The sequence below is a fragment of the Henckelia pumila genome, chromosome 2 (genome assembly GCF_033568475.1).
Source record: "Henckelia pumila isolate YLH828 chromosome 2, ASM3356847v2, whole genome shotgun sequence".
In the NCBI taxonomy this organism is placed as follows: Eukaryota; Viridiplantae; Streptophyta; class Magnoliopsida; order Lamiales; family Gesneriaceae; genus Henckelia; species Henckelia pumila.
The window spans coordinates 26,576,543-26,595,918 of NC_133121.1; the positions used below are offsets into that span (position 1 = coordinate 26,576,543).

The 19,376-nt window shown below is 38.6% G+C and overlaps 1 protein-coding gene across 1 annotated transcript; it reads right to left on the reverse strand.

The window, feature by feature from the left end:
- On the reverse strand, positions 1–1,080 carry LOC140877414 (uncharacterized). Its single transcript, XM_073280949.1, has 2 exons — positions 900–1,080; positions 1–509 (listed from the first exon to the last, which is right to left on the reverse strand). Exons 1-2 carry the CDS (start codon positions 1,078–1,080, stop codon positions 1–3), a joined length of 690 nt encoding a protein of 229 aa, XP_073137050.1.
- Between the last annotated feature and the right edge of the window lie 18,296 nt (positions 1,081–19,376).

Here is a 19,376-nt window from a genome sequence, read left to right on the forward strand (position 1 = left end):
TCAAAAATCTAGGACTACATCCACATCTGTAATCACGGGTCTAATTGGCATTTCTGCCAAGGTCAAACTTTCCAAGAATGTCTCACAGCCCTCCAACATAAACTGTCTCGCCTGAAGAAAAGATATGACCTTGGCCTTCCTCCGACTCTTAGCTGCCTCAAACCAGAAAGGCTCAACACCTTCCGGTCTAACCAACACTGATCTCTGCTGAAAATCAATTACCACTGCATTCTTCACCATCCAGTCCATCCCAAGAATCAGATCGAACTCGGGCATGGGAAACACTATCAGGTCTGCAACCACCATCTGACCCTGCAAGAGAAGCTCAAGAATCCTGACTAAGCTCTTGGTGGTAAGCTCTTCCCCTGATGGGATAATAACTGAGAATCCCACCGACAACTCCTCTCGTTGAATTCCCCACTTGTGCACAAACGCCTCAGAAATAAAAGAATGTGTAGCCCCCGAGTCTAATAATGCTTTGTTGGCTACACCAGCTACTAAGATTCTTCCTGCAAAAAAATCACAGTTACAACATAGCATTGGGTTTCCTAACCACAAGATAAATCTATGCTCTTCATAATGCAATCAGTTCCCATAATTCTAAGCATGCAGCTAATAACCAACAAAATCATGCAATAACACACAAAACTTACGCAAGTTCCTCAAAAAAAATCTCAAGAATATCTAGCACTTAGTACAACCAAGTTCTCACTTAAAATAGTTTACCACATAAATCCACCAATAAATTTAAGGTATCGATTTAAATTAAAAGCTTAAAGCATTACCTGTGATCAGGGTGGTAAGGGTCGGCCTTCTTGTCCTGCATCACAAGGACTCGCCCAGTCGCGGGCCTCCTAGCCTCTGGGCAATCAGCTAACACGTGTCCTGGCCTCTTGCACCTGTAGCATACTCCAGCTCCCAACAGGCACCTGCCAAAGTGGGCCTTGCAGCAAACTGGACAAGTAGGCTTCTCCCCAGCCTTGGGAGGAGTGGGTCTCTAGGCCTGATGTCCCTGAGGTTTCTGTGCCTGATGCCCCTGGGGTCTGTGGGTCTGATGCCCCTGCTGATGCGGTGGTCCATCGTACGACCTCTTGTCGTGCTGCTGTTGCTACAGGCCATGAGCTGGGAATGGACTCTTACTCTGTGCCTCAGCGCTGATATCCCTCAGTATCTTCTTAGACCTCAAGGCTTGCCTAAGGGCAGAAGCATAGTTAGCTGGCTCCGCCAAAAGTACATCCCGACGGATGGCGGGTCGTAGCCCCACAATGAAGTGCTGGAGCTTCTCTTCCTCGTCGTCTCCGATCAAAGGCACAAAGTGGCAACCCCTCTCAAACTTCACCACAAACTGAGCCACTGATAAATCTCCCTGTCGCAGACTCAAAAACTCCATCTTCAAACGGGCCCTCACATCTGCGACAAAGTTCTTCTCAAAGAAGAGTCTCCTAAACTCAGCCCAAGGCAGGGTAGTTGTGTGAACCGTCTTCTCAACTCCTTCCCACCAGAGGGCAGCATCATCCTGGAGATGGAAGACGTCACAGCGAACTTGATCCGGGTCTCTCAACTGCATATAGCAAAAGTTCACCTCCAACAAACGAATCCATCCTTCCGCTACCAGCGGATCAGTAGTGCCAACAAAGTTCTTCGGATTCATCTTCCTAAACTGCTCATAAACAGTCCCAAGTCCAGCCCTAGGAGCTTCCACATGTCGCTCAAGGACACGGGCTAATCCAGCTAGCACCTGAGTCCCAACATCCGCGGCTAGTGGAGGTGGCGGAGGTAGAGGCAGTGGTGGCTGCAAAGCTCGTCCATGACGAGTGGCCATCTGTACGCAAATTCAAATTCCAACACTTAAATTTCATGCCTAAAGGAAAAAGGTTTCTTTAAACTTTTTTTTTATATACTCAAGGGAATTAAAAAACTCTTATTCTCAACATTTAAACAGTCAAAGATAGCGAAATTTTAAATCTTACAGACTTTGAGGCGATATCTCTAGAGTCCCAGCGTTCGGAGGTAGGCACATCCCAAGCCTAATGACCGTGCTCTGATACCACCTGAAACGACCCTAACAACTAATATCTAAATAAATAAAGAAAATACAAAAAATTTAAAAAAAATTGGCATGACCTATTTGTTTAAATAATAAAACCACCTGTCTCAAACAGCAGTTAAAAAAAATAAACCTCAACCTGAGGTAAACATCCCAAAAAGCAATACGTGAATAGTAACTAGTTTGACGCCAGAGGAAATGAAACATAAAGTGTCTGCATGCCAACATAATTTGCAGGGAATAACACATCCTGCTACTGAAAGGGAAACAACATACGACAAAGTATAATTATTACAAAGACATAATGCGGAAAGAAAAGAGCGGCAACGGTCAGGGCATGCCACCGAACACCTACGGACCCTGGAAATCCTGGCCCGCAGTCTCGTCCGCATGCTCACCTGCACCAAGAATAGTAGTGAGCCTAAAAGCCCAGCAAGATTTAAATAATATAGCAAGGGTTCAAAATAATGCATAATACTAAAAGTAGTACTCAGTACACTAATGAATCTCACACGAAAGTATAAAAGTCATAACATTCCCGAAGTAAGAACAATAGCAATATGCGATGAAAAACACATTCATGACTTAATTATCCTTTACTTTTACTTTGAATTTGGATCCTCGATTGTGGCTATGGTTTTGATCGATCAATGGCTATAGTATACTATGCCGGCAAGGACGCCGAGATTAATCTCGTCGCCACATTGCCCCTTTTCATTCTTTTGGGTAGGGGAGGCGAGATGAATTCCCGGCCGCTTACTACACGTCTCATTTGGTAGGGGAGCTGGGATGTCTCCCAGCCGCTTACTACACGTCTCATTTGGCAAGTGAGCCAGGGAATCCCCCGACCGACATTGCACGTACAAGTCACAACCAAATCACTTCATTCATTAACTTTTCCTTTCAATTAACATTTTCTCATTTCAACTCTTATCTTCACAAGAATTCTTTAAATAAGACTTCGGGACTAGACTACAAATGGATTTGAAGTCACACACGCGAATAAATGGCGTTGAATAATTTAGATGACATGAAACTCGAGAGATAGTGTGAAAATATATGAATGAATGTTTTGAGTATAAGCAAGCACCCTAGGCTTATGGGCTTTCAACTTACACTTTTGTTTATGCTCAAAAAGGGCTTAACTCGAGAGTTTACCCCAAAAGATCTATAACTCATCCTAATTAAATTCAAAAGACCTCCCGTTTGAACCGGCACCTTAAACACACCTTAAAGTATGCCTAGGATCAGTAGTAAACCTTAAATGGCAACCCAAACCACCCATATGATTTAAATTTACGGACAGCTCCTATGTAATAGAAAACATTCTGCTCACGACACCCCAACTTAAAACGCCCTTAAATTAATTGATTCTTATTCGAAACAAGCCCAATTTTCACCGAAACAACCCTAACATTCCATATGTTCAGAATATCAAGGGTAGCCCCTGCCCAGACCTCATTAACCAACCCAACCAGTCCTGTTTTCCAGAGACAAGATGAAGTGACAAAAATTCTGTTTTGGTCATCTTACAACTATGGCTACCCAAACTCATCCCTCAAGCTATTAAACCTCAAAAACCCTCAAGGACAACTATTAAACATGGATATACCACCAGCTAGGGCCCTTGGACAAGGCTCTAGCTCGACTCTACTTAACTTCTCCTTTTTGCCCGAAACACTTAACTCAACGCCTTCAAAACTCTACTAACCGACAACCCAACAAAATCCCAACAACCAGCCCTATAATCCACCCAAAACTCAATCAAAAACACATGTTAAACCCCATGAGCAGCCCCTCAACCCCTTTCATCCATTCATACAAAATTTTGATTCAAACGCCACAAACTCAATTCATTTTGCAACATTTCAAAACATAAATACAACGTGACTTGCCTAACATCATGTGAGGCTCAAAACCAATCAAACACCCATAAATATGGATCAAACTCAATAAGTTACATTCTGAATTTTCCATTCCAACCATGTAAATTTCGTTCAATTGCTAAAAATTCACTTCTATGAGTTTAAAAACCAACTAAAAATTGAAAAGCACAAAACCGAACCCGAGCCCTCATGAACTCATGAAAACCGAACACATATACACACACTACAAGAATTTTCTGTCCAACAATACACAATTTTCAAGATAAGTCAAGAAACTATAATCTATACTTGGGTTTTAAAGGAAGAAACCAAAGAAAGCTTGCCTCAAGCTTGAAACCAACAAAAATGGAGGGCAAAGCTGCTGAAGGGCCACGACCAGCAGCTTCCTTGGCTTCTCACTGTGGTCCCAAGGCGGCTGCATAGCGGCTGATGGAGGGGAGTGTTGGAACACGTTTTCAGATCAGTCAGATCTGATACCCGGAGCAGTGGAAGTTTAAAAATTTTTCTTTTCTGATATGGAACGATTCCATATCATGGGTATCAAATCCTTACGATTAAAATAAACAAGTAAAATAATAATAATAATAACAACTATAATTTTACCTCTTCAAGCTATGGCTTGATCTATGGACTCCAACAGATTAAATTTCCTCTTGTTGTAAATCCCAGAAACTGATGACTCGTTCGATCAACTCCATAATTAGGTCCACGAATAAAAAACTGAAACCCTCTGATTGATTGCACTAGAAATCAATCAGATGTTTATCGAAGAGATTTACAGATTTGATCTGTCAATTCAGAATGTAATTTTTCAGAAAAATCACGGACTGAATTCTCTCAAAAAGGAAGACTGATTTTTGAAAATCCTCTTGAGACACTCGCTCAAGATTTTCGAAAATTCCTCTTTTAATTATGAGGTTGTGTGTCTAATTTTTGTACTGCAATAACTTATTTATAATGTGGGCTGCTAACAGCTTAGGGCCCATTAGTCATAAGTTCAAGCCTGACAAGCAAAGCCCGCATGTTCAGAAATTAATATAAAATTCATCATGACTCAGAATGATAAACCAATTTCATCATTGTGCATAGAAACCTTTTCTGCATATTTTAAATTCAAGATAAATTTTCTGAATCCGAATTCAGTGATTTCGAAAAATGGCATCCCTATGTCATTTTAGGAAATCTCACTCCCTTTACTCTATAAGAAGTCCTACTTCTCATATGATTAATTTAACTCATTAAATTTAATTATATTAACGGAGATTAGAAATCTATTACTTGTGTGACCCTCAATGCTTCAAGGATACAGCTAGTCGTGGGCTCACAACTTCTTGTGACTCGGAACAACGATTTCCGACTTGCCCATCGAATCATGGTAAAAGCGCCTAGCAACATCGCCCCATGATTCCCTAGGTATCACTGATAGTGCCTGCAAGAACCAGTAGGTTTTGGTTAGCGTACAGTACGGTACCTTCATCCATATATCCCAATCGAATCAACAACCATTGGTACATCGAGAGTCGTTCGAGATTCGATAACTATGCAATACATCTTGAAGATCAAATAGTGACATAGCATGTGCTACTAGGAAACCAAGTAAACTAAAACACATCATGTACTCTAGCCAGAGATTGTCACACTAATATCTCCTCAGATCGCATAGGATATCCACACTCGCAAGCGTGTGGTGAATCCTTGACAACAAAGCATTGACTCTTATATGTGTCGTAACTGTACCCAATCTCGACACCTGGTGACCCTAATAGAGTCGGTAAACGAGTCAAAGTACAGTACTAGAATATAGAGTCTCCATGATGTTTCAAGTAGTAAGGACTAATGGTGTACAACCAAAACCGCGGACTTATCCACTCAATTAATGATAACCACTTGGAAAGTCCGAATAGGGTAGTTCGATCATCCATCATATGAATATCCATTTGCATGATTTTAACATCTCTATGTTCCATACCAATGAAACGTGGTACTCAGCATCACAAATGCTAGTCTCAATCTCGAGCGATCCTTATCCTTATTTGCGAACGGCTCAATTGACTAGGAACTGTTTAGAATATACAGTGCTTATAAGATGCGTTTCATGATAGTCATCCAAGTATACTATCACATCTTACATGCACTCTAGTATATTCAAGGTCATTATCTAAACATCGTATAGTACGTCACAACATAATAATATGATAAAAGATAAATTAAATGCCAATATAAAAATGTAAATTATATTAAACAAAGATTGTTTACACATAGAGTCACAAAAGCCCTTAGCCACAAGTTGGCTAACAGGGCACCTACTCTTTCAATCTCCCACTTTCCCTAAAGCCAAATAGTCATACTACGTAGTCCCATTACTTCGCAATGTTTGTCAAATAATGGTCCTAGCAAGGGCTTAGTAAGTGGATCAGCGATATTTTCTGCAGAGGCCACTCTTTCGACAGTGATGTTTCCTCTTTCTACGATCTCCCGGATGATGTGGTATTTCCTCAGTATGTGTTTGGATCTTTGATGAGACCTTGGTTCCTTTGCCTGAGCAATGGCACCAGTGTTGTCACAGTACACCTGGACTGGACCAACAGCTTCAGGAATTACGCCCAACTCTTGGACAAAATTCCTCATCCAAACGGCCTCTTTAGCAGCAGCTGATGCTGCAATGTATTCTGCCTCAGTGGTGGAATCCGCTGTGGTGTCCTGCTTGGAACTCTTCCAAGAGACAACACCGCCATTGAGCATGAATACAAATCCAGAGGTTGATTTCGAGTCATCCATGTCACTTTGGAAGCTAGAGTCTGTATAGCCTTCCAATTTCAATTCTCTTCCCCCATAAACCATGAATATATTTCTAGTCTTTCTTAAGTACTTAAGAATATCCTTCAAAGCTTTCCAACGCATTTGACTGGGATTGGCTTGATATCTGCTCATGACACTCGAAGCATAGGCCACATCCGGTCTGGTATATATCATCCCATACATGATACTCCCTATGGCTGAAGCATATGGTATGTGTGTCATTTTCTCTATCTCTTCGTCAGTCTTGGGAGACATAGACTTGGATAGAGAAACTCCATGGCACATAGGTAGATGCCCTCTCTTGGACTCATCCATAGAAAACCTTTTCAATATGGTGTCGATGTAGGTTGCTTGAGTGAGTCATATCATTCTCTTATATCTATCTCTATAGATCTGTATTCCTAGAATATAAGACGCCTCACCCAAGTCTTTCATCGAGAATCTACCTGATAACTATATCTTTGTTGACTGCAACATCCCTACATCATTCCCAATGAGTAGGATGTCATCAACATAAAGTACTAAGAATGTCACAGCATCCTTAACTACTTTCTTGTATACGCACGGTTCCTCCGGGTTCTTGATGAAACCAAAGTCCTTTATTGTTTCATCAAATTTTTGGTTCCAACTTCTTGATGCCTGTTTGAGATCATAAATTGATCTCTGAAGCTTGCATACCTTATACTTTCTTCCCTTGGATGTGAATCCCTCGGGCTGCATCATATAGATCTCTTCCTTAATGTTTACATTAAGAAATGTAGTCTTCACATCCATTTGCCATATCTCATAGTCATACCAAGCTGCTATGGCAATAAGGATTCTTATGGACTTGAACATTGCGACTGGTGAAAAAGTTTCATCATAGTCAACACCTTGTCTTTGAGTGTAACCTTTTGCGACCAATCGTGCCTTGTAGGTCAGTACCTTACCATCAGGCCCAATTTTTCTCTTGTAGATCCATTTACACCCTATTGGAACAATTCCATCAGGAGGATCTACTAAAGACCAAACTTGGTTTGTATGCATTGAGTCTATTTCCGACTGCATAGCTTCAAGCCATAAGTTCGAATCAGCATCAGAAATTGCTTCCTTGAAGTTTCTTGGATCACATCCAATGTTGGGTTCACTTTTATCCCCTTCAAGAAGCAGACCATATCGAATAGGAGGTCTAGAAGTCCTCTCGGAACTTCTAGGATGTGGCGTGTCATTTATTGGTTCCAGAGGTGCGGGATCGTTATTTTGTATCTCGGGTTCTTCTCGTATTTCTTTGATTTCCATCATCTTGCCTTTCAAGTAAGAACTCCTTCTCCATGAAGGTGGCATTCCTCGAAACAAACACTTTTGTTTCAGTAGGATGATAGAAATAATATCTGATTGAATTCTTCGGATACCCTACAAAATAACATAAGATGGATCGACTATCCAACTTATCTCTCACTGTTTGCTTCACGTAAGCAGGACATCCCCAAATTCTTAAGTACGAGTACTTAGGAGCTTTGCCATTCCATAATTCATATGGAGTTTTGTTCACTGCTTTAGTGTGGACATTGTTTAACAACAATACCGCCGTTTCAAGTGCATAGCCCCAAAACGAAGGTGGGAGCTCAGTGAAGCTCATCATAGATCAAACCATGTCCAACAAAGTTCGATTGCGACGCTCCGAAACGCCATTTAGCTGAGGTGTCATAGGAGGAGTCCACTGAGAGAGAATCCCATTCTCTTTTAGATAGCCCAAAAACTCGGTACTTAAGTATTCTCCACCTCGATCTGATCGAAGTGCTTTAATACTTCTACCTAGTTTGTTTTCTACTTCAGCCTTGAATTCTTTGAACTTTTCAAATGATTCAGACTTATATTTCATCAAATATAAATACCTGTATCTAGAATAATCATCAGTAAATGTAATGAAGTAGATGTGATCAAATTTAGTACCAATACTAAATGGGTCGCAAACATCTGTATGGATCAAATCCAATAGATTTTGACTACGCTCAGGTTTTTCCTTAAATGGAGTTTTAGTCATTTTTCCTTTTAGGCAGGATTCACAAGTAGGTAGAGAGTTTATATCAGACATATCAAACATGCCCTCTCCCACTAGCTTGTTCATCCTCCTTAAGAAAATATGACCTAACCTAGCGTGTCAAAGGTTTGCAGGGTTATCACTATCGTTTCTCCTTTTATTGTTGTTGCCGGTTTATCAACATAATTAACTGGAACGAATTTTAATTTTAAGTTATATAGATCATTTTCAAGTTGTCCATTTCCAATCAAACATTCATTCTTGTACATATAGCAAATCTCATTCGCAAAATTTCAAGAAAAAAAAACCATCTCTATCAAGCATAGAAATAGAAATAATGTTTTAATGAAATCTGGCACACAAATGAAACATCTCTCAAAATAGCTTAAAATTGTTTTACAAAATTTTAAACAAATGTCTCCCACAGCTTTGGCTTCAACTCTGGAACCATTCCAGAGCCTTAACTGGGTCTTACCCATCCTTAGCCTACGACTTCTTGTCATCATCTGCAACTTTTTGCAAATGTGAGATCCACATCTGATATCCTATACCCAAGAAGTAGTATTAAGTGATACATTTATTTCAATATAAAATATATCCTTTGCAGTTCGTAACTGCTCGATATATTCTTTGCTATTGTGCTTCCAGTAACCGGGTTTCTTGCAGTGATGACAAACTTCTTTAAACTTGTCCAGCTTTGCATGTAACATTTGGCCTTGAGATCATGGTCCCACCATTTCTCTAGTTCGGCCAACCTTTCCGAAGTTACATCAGCCGGGGCTGTTTTCTGAGGAGCCTTTTCTAGCACGTAGAAAATCTTCTCCGAACTCAGGACAATCTTAACTTACGGAACCAATCCGTATAGTTTGCGCCAGTTATTTTATTTTGTTTGAGAATAGAAACATGTGGATTACTCGAATTCATCATAATGAAATACTGAGATGAAATCAGATAATTATCAGTGATTGCTAAATTAATTTACTAAGACATAATATAAGGCGAGATTAATTTTATGAATTACACTCCCACTATTTTAACGATTTCACCACCCTCTAGTGAAAACGAGAAACTGGTTTCCTTAGTGGGATCATGGAGTCCAATTGACAAATCATAGTCCCGAATAATATCAGCCAACCATAATTTTCAAAAGGTAGAGCCCAATTTCTTCCAAAGAAACCCCCATGTTTTTTACCTCATGTCCAATAAGGGCCCAATAATATGACGTCGTTTATTGTGACATGTCAAGATGACCCATCAATATTAAGTTGTGATGGACGGTCGCCATGTGGATCCCCAATAATATGAGCCAATCCCATGGGAGTTCCACCCAACTTACAACATGTGTCGATCCAATGTACAGCTTTCCGACGAACGCACCCCCCAATAATATGAGCCGGACCATGCCCGTGGGTAGCATCTCATACATTGATCGTTGATGGAAGGTAGGAACATTTAAACAATATTTAAATTTCCTTTTGTTAATCTTGATATCAATTTTAAATCATATTTAAAATGAGAGATTTTAATTTTGAAAATTGTCTCATCATTTAAAAATTTGAATGCTTGCGGGATTCATGCAATTTAGTCTAAACATGCATACATCAATAATATCAAATATTATATAAAGGATGATCGATGCCTAGATCTTATCGACCCGTGGTTGCCAATCACGAGTCTAAGTCCAATCCTAGGTGATATGCAAGTATGCAATACAATCCTATTAAATTGAGCTTCCAATTTACATTTTTTCGGTCTTTATTGTGTGTTGGGCCCACCATTGTCTTCAAATCTTTATTTCCCACTAAGTCTAATAAATTTACAATAAATTTTGATGACAAGTAGGGGATACATATTTAAGGGTGGGTACGGGCCATAAACCAGGCCCACTTTTATTACATATGATAAATCAATTTGGGTCATAAACCAAGCCCATTAATAAAACCCAACAACAATAATAAAAACCAAATGTAAACAACCTAACATACACCTACAAAATTGGTCATGGCAATCGATCATCCTCTTATCTAATAATTAATTCAATAATTAAATCATTGGATAACATGCAATGGCAACATAATTAAAAAGATAAAATCAAATTTTATCTAATATAATTCTAAGATCATATCTTATCATCAATTGTACCAAAATAATTAATTTTGTAAAATCTAATTTAACGGATAAAATTTATAAATTTATCCAAAAATCAATTTTAAAAATTTCGGGCTCAAACAATTTTGACCCAATGCCTCGTGGACTAATCAAAATAATTTTCGATCGGACCAAAAACTTAAATTTCAAAAATTTAAAATTCTTTAAAAAATCAATTTTTAATTTTCCGGGATGCCCGGGACGTTCCCGGGCAGCCCCGCCCCAACGTGGGGCAGGGCAGCGATGATCGCTGCTCCTGGGCAGCGGCGATCGCTGCCCTAATCGCTGCCCGTGTTGCCCATAAAATTTAATTTAAAAATTTTGTTTTGTTTTCCAAAAACCGAGGCCAATATTTTGTACAATCGATAAATTTTAATCGTTTGATCTGAGAACAACCTAGCTCTGATACAACTATTGGAACACGTTTTCAGATCAGTCAGATCTGATACCCGGAGCAGCGGAAGTTTAAAAATTTTTCTTTTCTGATATGGAACGATTCCATATCATGGGTATCAAATCCTTACGATTAAAATAAACAAGTAAAATAATAATAACAATTATAATTTTACCTCTTCAAGCTATGGCTTGATCTATGGAATCCAACAGATTAAATCTGTTCTTGTTGTAAATCCCAGGAACTGATGACTCGCTCGATCAACTCCTGAATTAGGTCCACGAATAGAAAACTGAAACCCTCTGATTGATTGCACTAGAAATCAATCAGATGTTTATCGAAGAGATTTACAAATTTGATCTGTCAATTCATAATGTAATTTTTCAGAAAAAGCACAGACTGAATTCTCAAAAAAGGGAGATTGATTTTTGAAAATCCTCTTGAGACACTCGCTCAAGATTTTCGAAAATTCCTCTTTTAATTATGAGGTTGTGTGTCTAATTTCTGTACTGCAATAACTTATTTATAATATGGGCTGCTAACAGCTTAGGGCCCATTAGTCATAAGTTCAAGCTTGACAAGCAAAGCCCGCATGTTCAAAAATTAATATAAAATTCATCGTGACTCAGAATGATAAACCAATTTCATCATTGTGCATAGAAACCTTTTCTGCATATTTTAAAGTCAAGATAAATTTTCTGAATCCGAATTCAGTGATTTCGAAAAATGGCATCCCTATGTCATTTTAGGAAATCTCACTCCCTTTACTCTATAAGAAGTCCTACTTCTCATATGATAAATTTAACTCATTAAATTTAATTATCTCAACGGGGATTAGAAATCTATTACTTGTGTGACCCTCAATGGTTCAGGGATACAGCTAGCCGTGGGCTCACAACTCCTTGTGACTCGGAACAACGATTTCCGACTTTTCCATCGTATAATGGTAAAAGTGCCTAGCAACATCGCCCCATGATTCCCTAGGTATCACTGATAGTGTCTGCAAGAACCAGTAGGTTTTGGTTAGCGTACAGTACGGTCCCTCCCTCCATATATCCCGATCGAATCAACAACCATTGGTACATTGAGAGTCGTTCGAGATTCGAAAATTATGCAATACATCTTGAATATCAAATAGTGACATCGCATGTGCTACTAGGAAACCAAGTAACCTAAAGCAAATCATGTACTCTAGCTAGAGATTTGTCACACTAATATCTCCTCAGATCGCATAGGATATCCACACTCGCAAGCATGTGGTGAATCCTTGACAACAAAGCATTGACTCCTATATGTGTCGTAACTGTACCCAATCTCGACACCTGGTGACCATAATAGAGTCGGTAAACGAGTCAAAGTACAGTACTAGCATATAGAGTCTCCATGATGTTTCAAGTAGTAAGGACTAATGGTGTACAACCAAAACCGCGGACTTATACACTCAATTAATGATAACCACTTGGAAAGTCCGAATAGGGTAGTTCGATCATCCATCATATGAATATCCATTTGCATGCTTCGAACATCTCTATGTTCCATACCAATGAAACGTGGTACTCAACATCGCAAATGCTAGTCTCAATCTCGAGCGATCCTTATCCTTATTTGCGAACGGCTCAATTGACTAGGAACTGTTTAGAATATACAGTGCTTATAAGATGCGTTTCATGATAGTCATCCAAGTATACTATCACATCTTACATGCACTCTAGTATATTCAAGGTCTTTATCTAAAGATCGTATAGTACGTCACAACATAATAATATGATAAAAGATAAAGTAAATGCCAATATAAAAATGTAAATTATATTAAACAAAGATTGTTTACACATAGAGTCACAAAAGCCCTTAGCCACAAGTTGGCTAACAGGGCACCTACTCTTTCAGGGAGGACGGCTGGATAAGGGAAGAGGGAAGAAAATGGGGAAAAAAGTGAGAAAAGTGGGGAGGAGGGAGATGAGGCGTGGGGTGAGGGAGAAGAAAGAGTGGGAGGCGGCTATTGGGGTGAGATAAATGCTAGGGTTTAGTTTGTGTATGATATAATATGTATTTGTATGTATAGGTTTGAGTGTGTGAGAGTAGGACAAGTCAAAAAGTGTTTTTTGACAAAATAAAAGTGCTAGTTTTGATTTTAAAATTTTAGCTTGTAGGATTTTCTCTAATTTAAAGTTATAAGTCTAGAATCTTAAATTTTAAATGCCAAAAATGGAATTTCACTTCTCCGGGTCCAAAAAGTCTAATTTGGGGAATTTAAAGAATTACGCGCAAAAATGCGCTTACGCGATTTTTCTTAAACGAAAAATCTAAAATAAAGATTTTTATTTTATTTTCTGCACCTCTCATGAAATTTAGGTCACCTATATTTAAAATGGAGGATTTTCCCGCCGTGTTTGCCTTCACTGCGAGCCAAAGCCGGAAGTCACCAATGCAAGCAATTTAAGCAATTAAATCTTTAATATCATATAAATAAATTCCAAGGAGATTTAAATCATTTAAATTACCATGAATTTTAGAATTTAAACATTAAAACAATTTTAGGCATGAAATTTAATTTATGGATTTTAGGCATCACAGATCCACTACCTGAAATGGATCGACAACATCAATTCTAAATCAAGAATAAACGATAACAAGTATGTGATTTAACGGGATAACTCAAGAAGCTTCATTCTCGAGTTTTGAATCCCTGACTCTCAATGTCGTCTTATACCTTCTTTAATCTCGATTATGAAAGTGCTTCAAATTTGAAACATATCAAGAACTCATATCAAAAGCTATTCAATTCATCATTCAATCTTCAATATCAAAGTCGACTTCAAACCATCTTCAACTTCTTCTTTGGTTCAAAAGCTGGAATTCTCGAGTTCGGCAACCGTCACTACAAGCTGAACATGATGTCGTCTTATACCTTCTTTAATCTTGATTATGAAAGTACTTCAAATTTAAAACATATCAAGAACTCATATCAAAAGCTATTCAATTCATCATTCAATCTTCAATATCAAAGTCGACTTCAAACCATCTTCAACTTCTTCTTTGGTTCAGCAGCTGCATTGGATTTTCCTGGATAGTATTTGATCTCACAATCAAAGTCCTTCAATAAATCGAGCCATCTTCTTTGTCTCATGTTCAGTTCAAGTTGCGAAAACAAATATTTCAAACTCTTATGGTCAGAAAAGATCTCAAACTTCTCACCGTACAGATAGTATAAGGCCCGAGATTATTTAATTTTAATCCAAAAATATTTAATTTGGGAATATTTAGAGTTTAGAATTAAATTCTAATATTCTTAAATGAATAAGGATTGAAATTGAATTCAATCGCTTTTTTGGGGACTAAATTGCAATTAGTCAAAAGTTCAGGGACTAAAGTGCAAATATGCAATATATATTTAATTATCTACTTGATGTATATCTTATTCACGTGGAAACCATCAGATACGAAGGAAATAAAGGCAGAACACGGTTGAAAAACTCCAAGACGCCATTTTTTGTCCACAAAAGCTTCGATATCTCGTGATCCGACCGTCAGAAATTCTAAATATATATATATATATCTGCGATCACCGCTTCGAGACCTTAGTTTTGGTACAAGTTTCATTCACTTTTCTCGGATTTTATTTTTATGTTGAAGATGGGTTGTTATTATTTTGGATTCTATATGTGATTGAGCTAGTACCAGTTACGTATCGCATATGGTTTGGAATAAAACTGTCGTTTGGATTTATTCTGATTTGTAAAAGCAAAATTCGATTTATTACTTTTCTGAATTATGTTGGTTGTGTATGTTTGTTGCTGATTTGGGGAAGAATTATGTTGTATATGATTGTGAGATTTGTTTGGTTATCGTTTCGGTTGTCTATTTATAGCCGTTACGCCACCGATTCGCAAAATGTCAAGACTTTGATATTGTTGTTTGAAAGAAGTATGGTTTGAGTTACATTCTGATTTTGTCAGTTATTCTACATGTCATTTCAGCTTTATATCGAAGTTTGCCGAACTCGAGATCTCCGATTCGAACCGTGAAGGATTTGAAGCAAGGTTTGCTAGCATTTGCACTTGAGATTGAGTTGAGAAGTTGAGCATATTTTTATATAGGTTGTTGTTGAAGTTCTTTCAGATGCAATATTGAAAGGTATAAATGACAGAATATCTAGATGGGATAGAACACTCGAGATAGATATGATTCTCAAGTATTCCCTTGTCAATCACATACTTGTTTGATTATGTAATTTATGTGATTAGATGATTTTTGTTTCTTTGCTTGCTTATCTGATTAAGTGTTCAAGGTGTTTTATAGCATTTAATTCATACAGAATATGTTGCATTCATCTTGAACTCAAACCTGAAAATCATAGAGGGCTAATTGGCCTAGAGTGCATATGACGTTTGGAGGGCTGTAGTTGAGTGGCACGGAATGTAGAGTTACTTTCAGAGCCAGAAGACTCACTATAGTTGCACCAAATTCAGAGGAAATAAAATACTTGACACCTCAATTGGGTGAGTTGGTGTTAGTTTAAGATTTTATTTCCTCGGGATCCCAAGAACCGATATTTGTTTGATATTAGAATTGATAGCCTTCCATTGAAACATGCATTGCATTCATGTTTATTATATTGCATGTTTTGTTATTTATAATGGGATTTTATTCTCACCGGAGTTATCCGACTATTGCTTTGTTTTGTATGTGTGCATGGCAATAGGAGGGGCAGGAGCTGGTCAGAAGCGACAGGGATAGCTTGAGAGAGAGTTAAGCACATGAGGACTCGGGTTTTAGCTGAAATTAGAAGTTTTAGAAGCATCAAACATGTTAGAATATTGTGGTTTGAAGTACACTTTTGAGAATTGTTTTAGTTGTGTCGTTTATCGCTTTGTTAACGATCTGTTTGATGTAATAAATGCATGAATATATTTACTTGAGACTTCATTTATGTATATATGCATGTTTCCAGATTTTATAACATGTTTAGAATCCATGTTTGATGATGAATCATGCCATGTTCCAAGTTTTGACAGCAAAAACCTGTTCTGCAGATTTTCTGGAAATGAAGCCCGCTCAATCGGGTGAACTCCACCGATCGAGCGCGGCCTTTAAATTTTGTAAACAGAGAATCGAGCTTTTGGGCTCGCTCGATCGGACGAGTTCATCCGATCTAGAGAGGCCAAATATGTTTCAGACCCGAGAGCTAATGATTTAAGCTCGCTCGATCGGGTGAGTTTACCCGATCGAGCGAGGTGCTGGATTTTTAAAAAAAAATTAGCTCTTGGTTTTAATATTCCTTATTGTTTGATTAAGTGTTACTTAATCATTACTTGCCCTAAGATGAGATTAGCCACCTGGGTCCCCACAGATAGTGTCGCCAAATCTTCAATGTAAAGACAATGGATGCCAATTCAAGATCATGAATTGGATATCGAGTCTCATGCGGCTTAAACTGTCTCGAAGCATACGCAACAACATGTCCTTACTGCATAAGAACACATCCTAGTCCTCTGTGAGAAGTATCGCAATAAACAGTGAAATAACCAGTAACTGAAGGGATAGTCAAGACTGGTGCATTCGTCAGACTCTTCTTCAACTCAATAAAGCTATCTTCACAAGCTTCAGTCCAGATATACGGTGCATTCTTCTATGTCAATTGAGTAATAGGCTTGGCAATACCAGAAAAATCTCTGATAAATCTTCGATAATAACCTGTCAAGCCCATAAAACTCCATATCTCTGGTACAGACGTCGGTCTAGGCCAACTGATCACTGCTTCTTCCTTGCTCGGATCAACAGAAATACCATCTCCAGATATAATATGTCCGAGAAATACTACCTTCCATAACCAAAATTCACACTTTGATAATTTTGCGTACAATCTCTCCGATCTCAAAGTCTTCAGAACAGTTCTCAAATCGTTAGCATGATCACAAAGATTCTTGTAATAGATCAGAATATCATCAATAAATATGATAACAAAATCATCAAGATATTCCTGAAATACTCGATTCATCAATCCCATAAATACTTCCGGGGAATTGCTCAATCCAAACGGCATAACAATGAATTCAAAGTGACCATACCTCGTTCGAAAAGCAGTTTTAGAGACATCTTCATCTCGTACTCTCAATTGATGGTATCCGGATCTCAAATCAATTTTAGAATATATCAACGAACCCTGCAACTGATCAAATAAATCATCAATTTGAGGTAAAGGATAGCGATTCTTTACCGTTGCTTTATTCAGTTGTCGATAGTCAATACACAGTCTCATTGATCCGTCCTTCTTTCATACAAAAAGTACCGGTGCGCCTCAAGGAGAGACACTTGGTCTAATATACCTTTTTCTCAAGAGATCTTCCAACTGTTCTTTCAACTCTTTCAATTCCACTGGTTCCATTCGGTAAGGTGCTTTCGAAATAGGTTGCGTACCTGGCATCAGTTCAATGCTGAAGTCTATCTCTCGAAATGGAGGAAATCCTGGAATCTCATCAGGAAAGACATCAGCAAATTCAATAACCACTGGCAAATCAGCCAATTTTGGGCTAGCTTTCATCACATCTACTGCATATACTGTTGGAAAACTGGCGAGTTCCCAGACCAATTACGATTGATACCCGGTGCAGCGGAAGTTTAAAAATTTTCTCATGGAACGATTCCATGGTGTGGGTATCAACCATACAACGATTGAATTATTGTGTGTGTAAAATTTAAATAACGATTAAATAAATTTTACCTCAAATCTCGCAACGAGATTAATGGACACCAACAGAACAATTCTGCTCTTGTTGTCTCTCCCTGGAACCGATGAACGCCTTCAATCAGGTCCACGAACAGAGGTTTAATCCCTCTGATAGATTGCACTAGAAAATCTATCAGAAGTTTTCTGCGAAGAGAATACACGAATTTGATTCGTTATTCCTTACTGCGATTCAAAATCACAGACCGGAATTTTCTCGGGCAGAGGGAGGAAGGGGCGGCCGAAAACGTTTTGAGAGGGGCTAGGGTTTCGAAAATCCTGTCTCAAAATTATGACCTGTTGTGTGTAATTTCTGTACTGAAATAACTTATTTATAATGCAGGCCACTAACTCCTTAGGGCCCATTAATCATAAGCTGGGGCCCGACAAGCAAAGCCCGCTCGTTCAGAAATTAATATAAAATTTATCGTGACTCCGATTGATGAACCGATTTCACCAATGTGTACAGAAACCATTTCTGCACGTTTTAAAGTCAAAATAAATTTTCCTGAATCCGAATTCAGTGGTTTCCAAAAATGTCCATCCCTATGTCATTTTAGGAAACCCTACTCCCTTACTCTTAATTAAGAAGTCCAACTCCTTAGTTCATTAAATTTAACTCTTTAAATTTAACTATCTCAACGGGGATTAAAACTCCATTACACTGTGTGACCCTCAATGGTTCAGGGATACAGCTAGCCGTGGGCTCACAACTCCTTGTGACTCGGAACAACACTTTCCGACTTGCCCAACGAATCATGGTAAAGCGCCTAGCAACATCGCCCCATGATTCCCTAGGTATCACTGATAGTGCCTACAAGAACCAGTAGATTTTGGTTAGCGTACAGTACGGTCCCTTCATCCATATATCCCGATCGAATCAACAACCATTGGTATATCGAGAGTCGCTCAAGATTCGATAACTATGCAATACATCTTGAAGATCAAATTAGTGACATCGCATGTGCTACTAAGAAACCATTTCTTAAATCACATCAAGTACTCTGGCCAGAGATTTGTCACACTAATATCTCCTCAGATCGCATAGGATATCCACACTCGCAAGTATGTGGTGAATCCTTGACAACAATGCATTGACTCCTATATGTGTCGTAACTGTACCCAATCTCGACACCTGATGACCCCCTCAGAGTCGGTAAACGAGTCAAAGCACAGTACTAGCATATAGAGTCTCCATGATGTTTCAAGTCGTAAGGACTAATGGTGTACAACCAAAACCGCGGACTTTATCCACTCGATAAGTGATAACCACTTGGAAAGTCCGGATAGGGTAGTTCGACTATTCATCCTATGAATATCCATTTGCATGCTTCGAACATCTCCATGTTCCCTACCAA

Excerpts from the sequence above, each read along its gene's own strand:
- LOC140877414 (XM_073280949.1), bottom strand. The coding sequence starts at position 1,080 with ATGGACCACCGCATCAGCAGGGGCATCAGACCCACAGACCCCAGGGGC. Across the intron at positions 510-899 it reads GGAGCTGGAGTATGCTACAG|GAAGAATCTTAGTAGCTGGT; the intron begins GTGCAAGAGGCC and ends ATTTTTTTGCAG.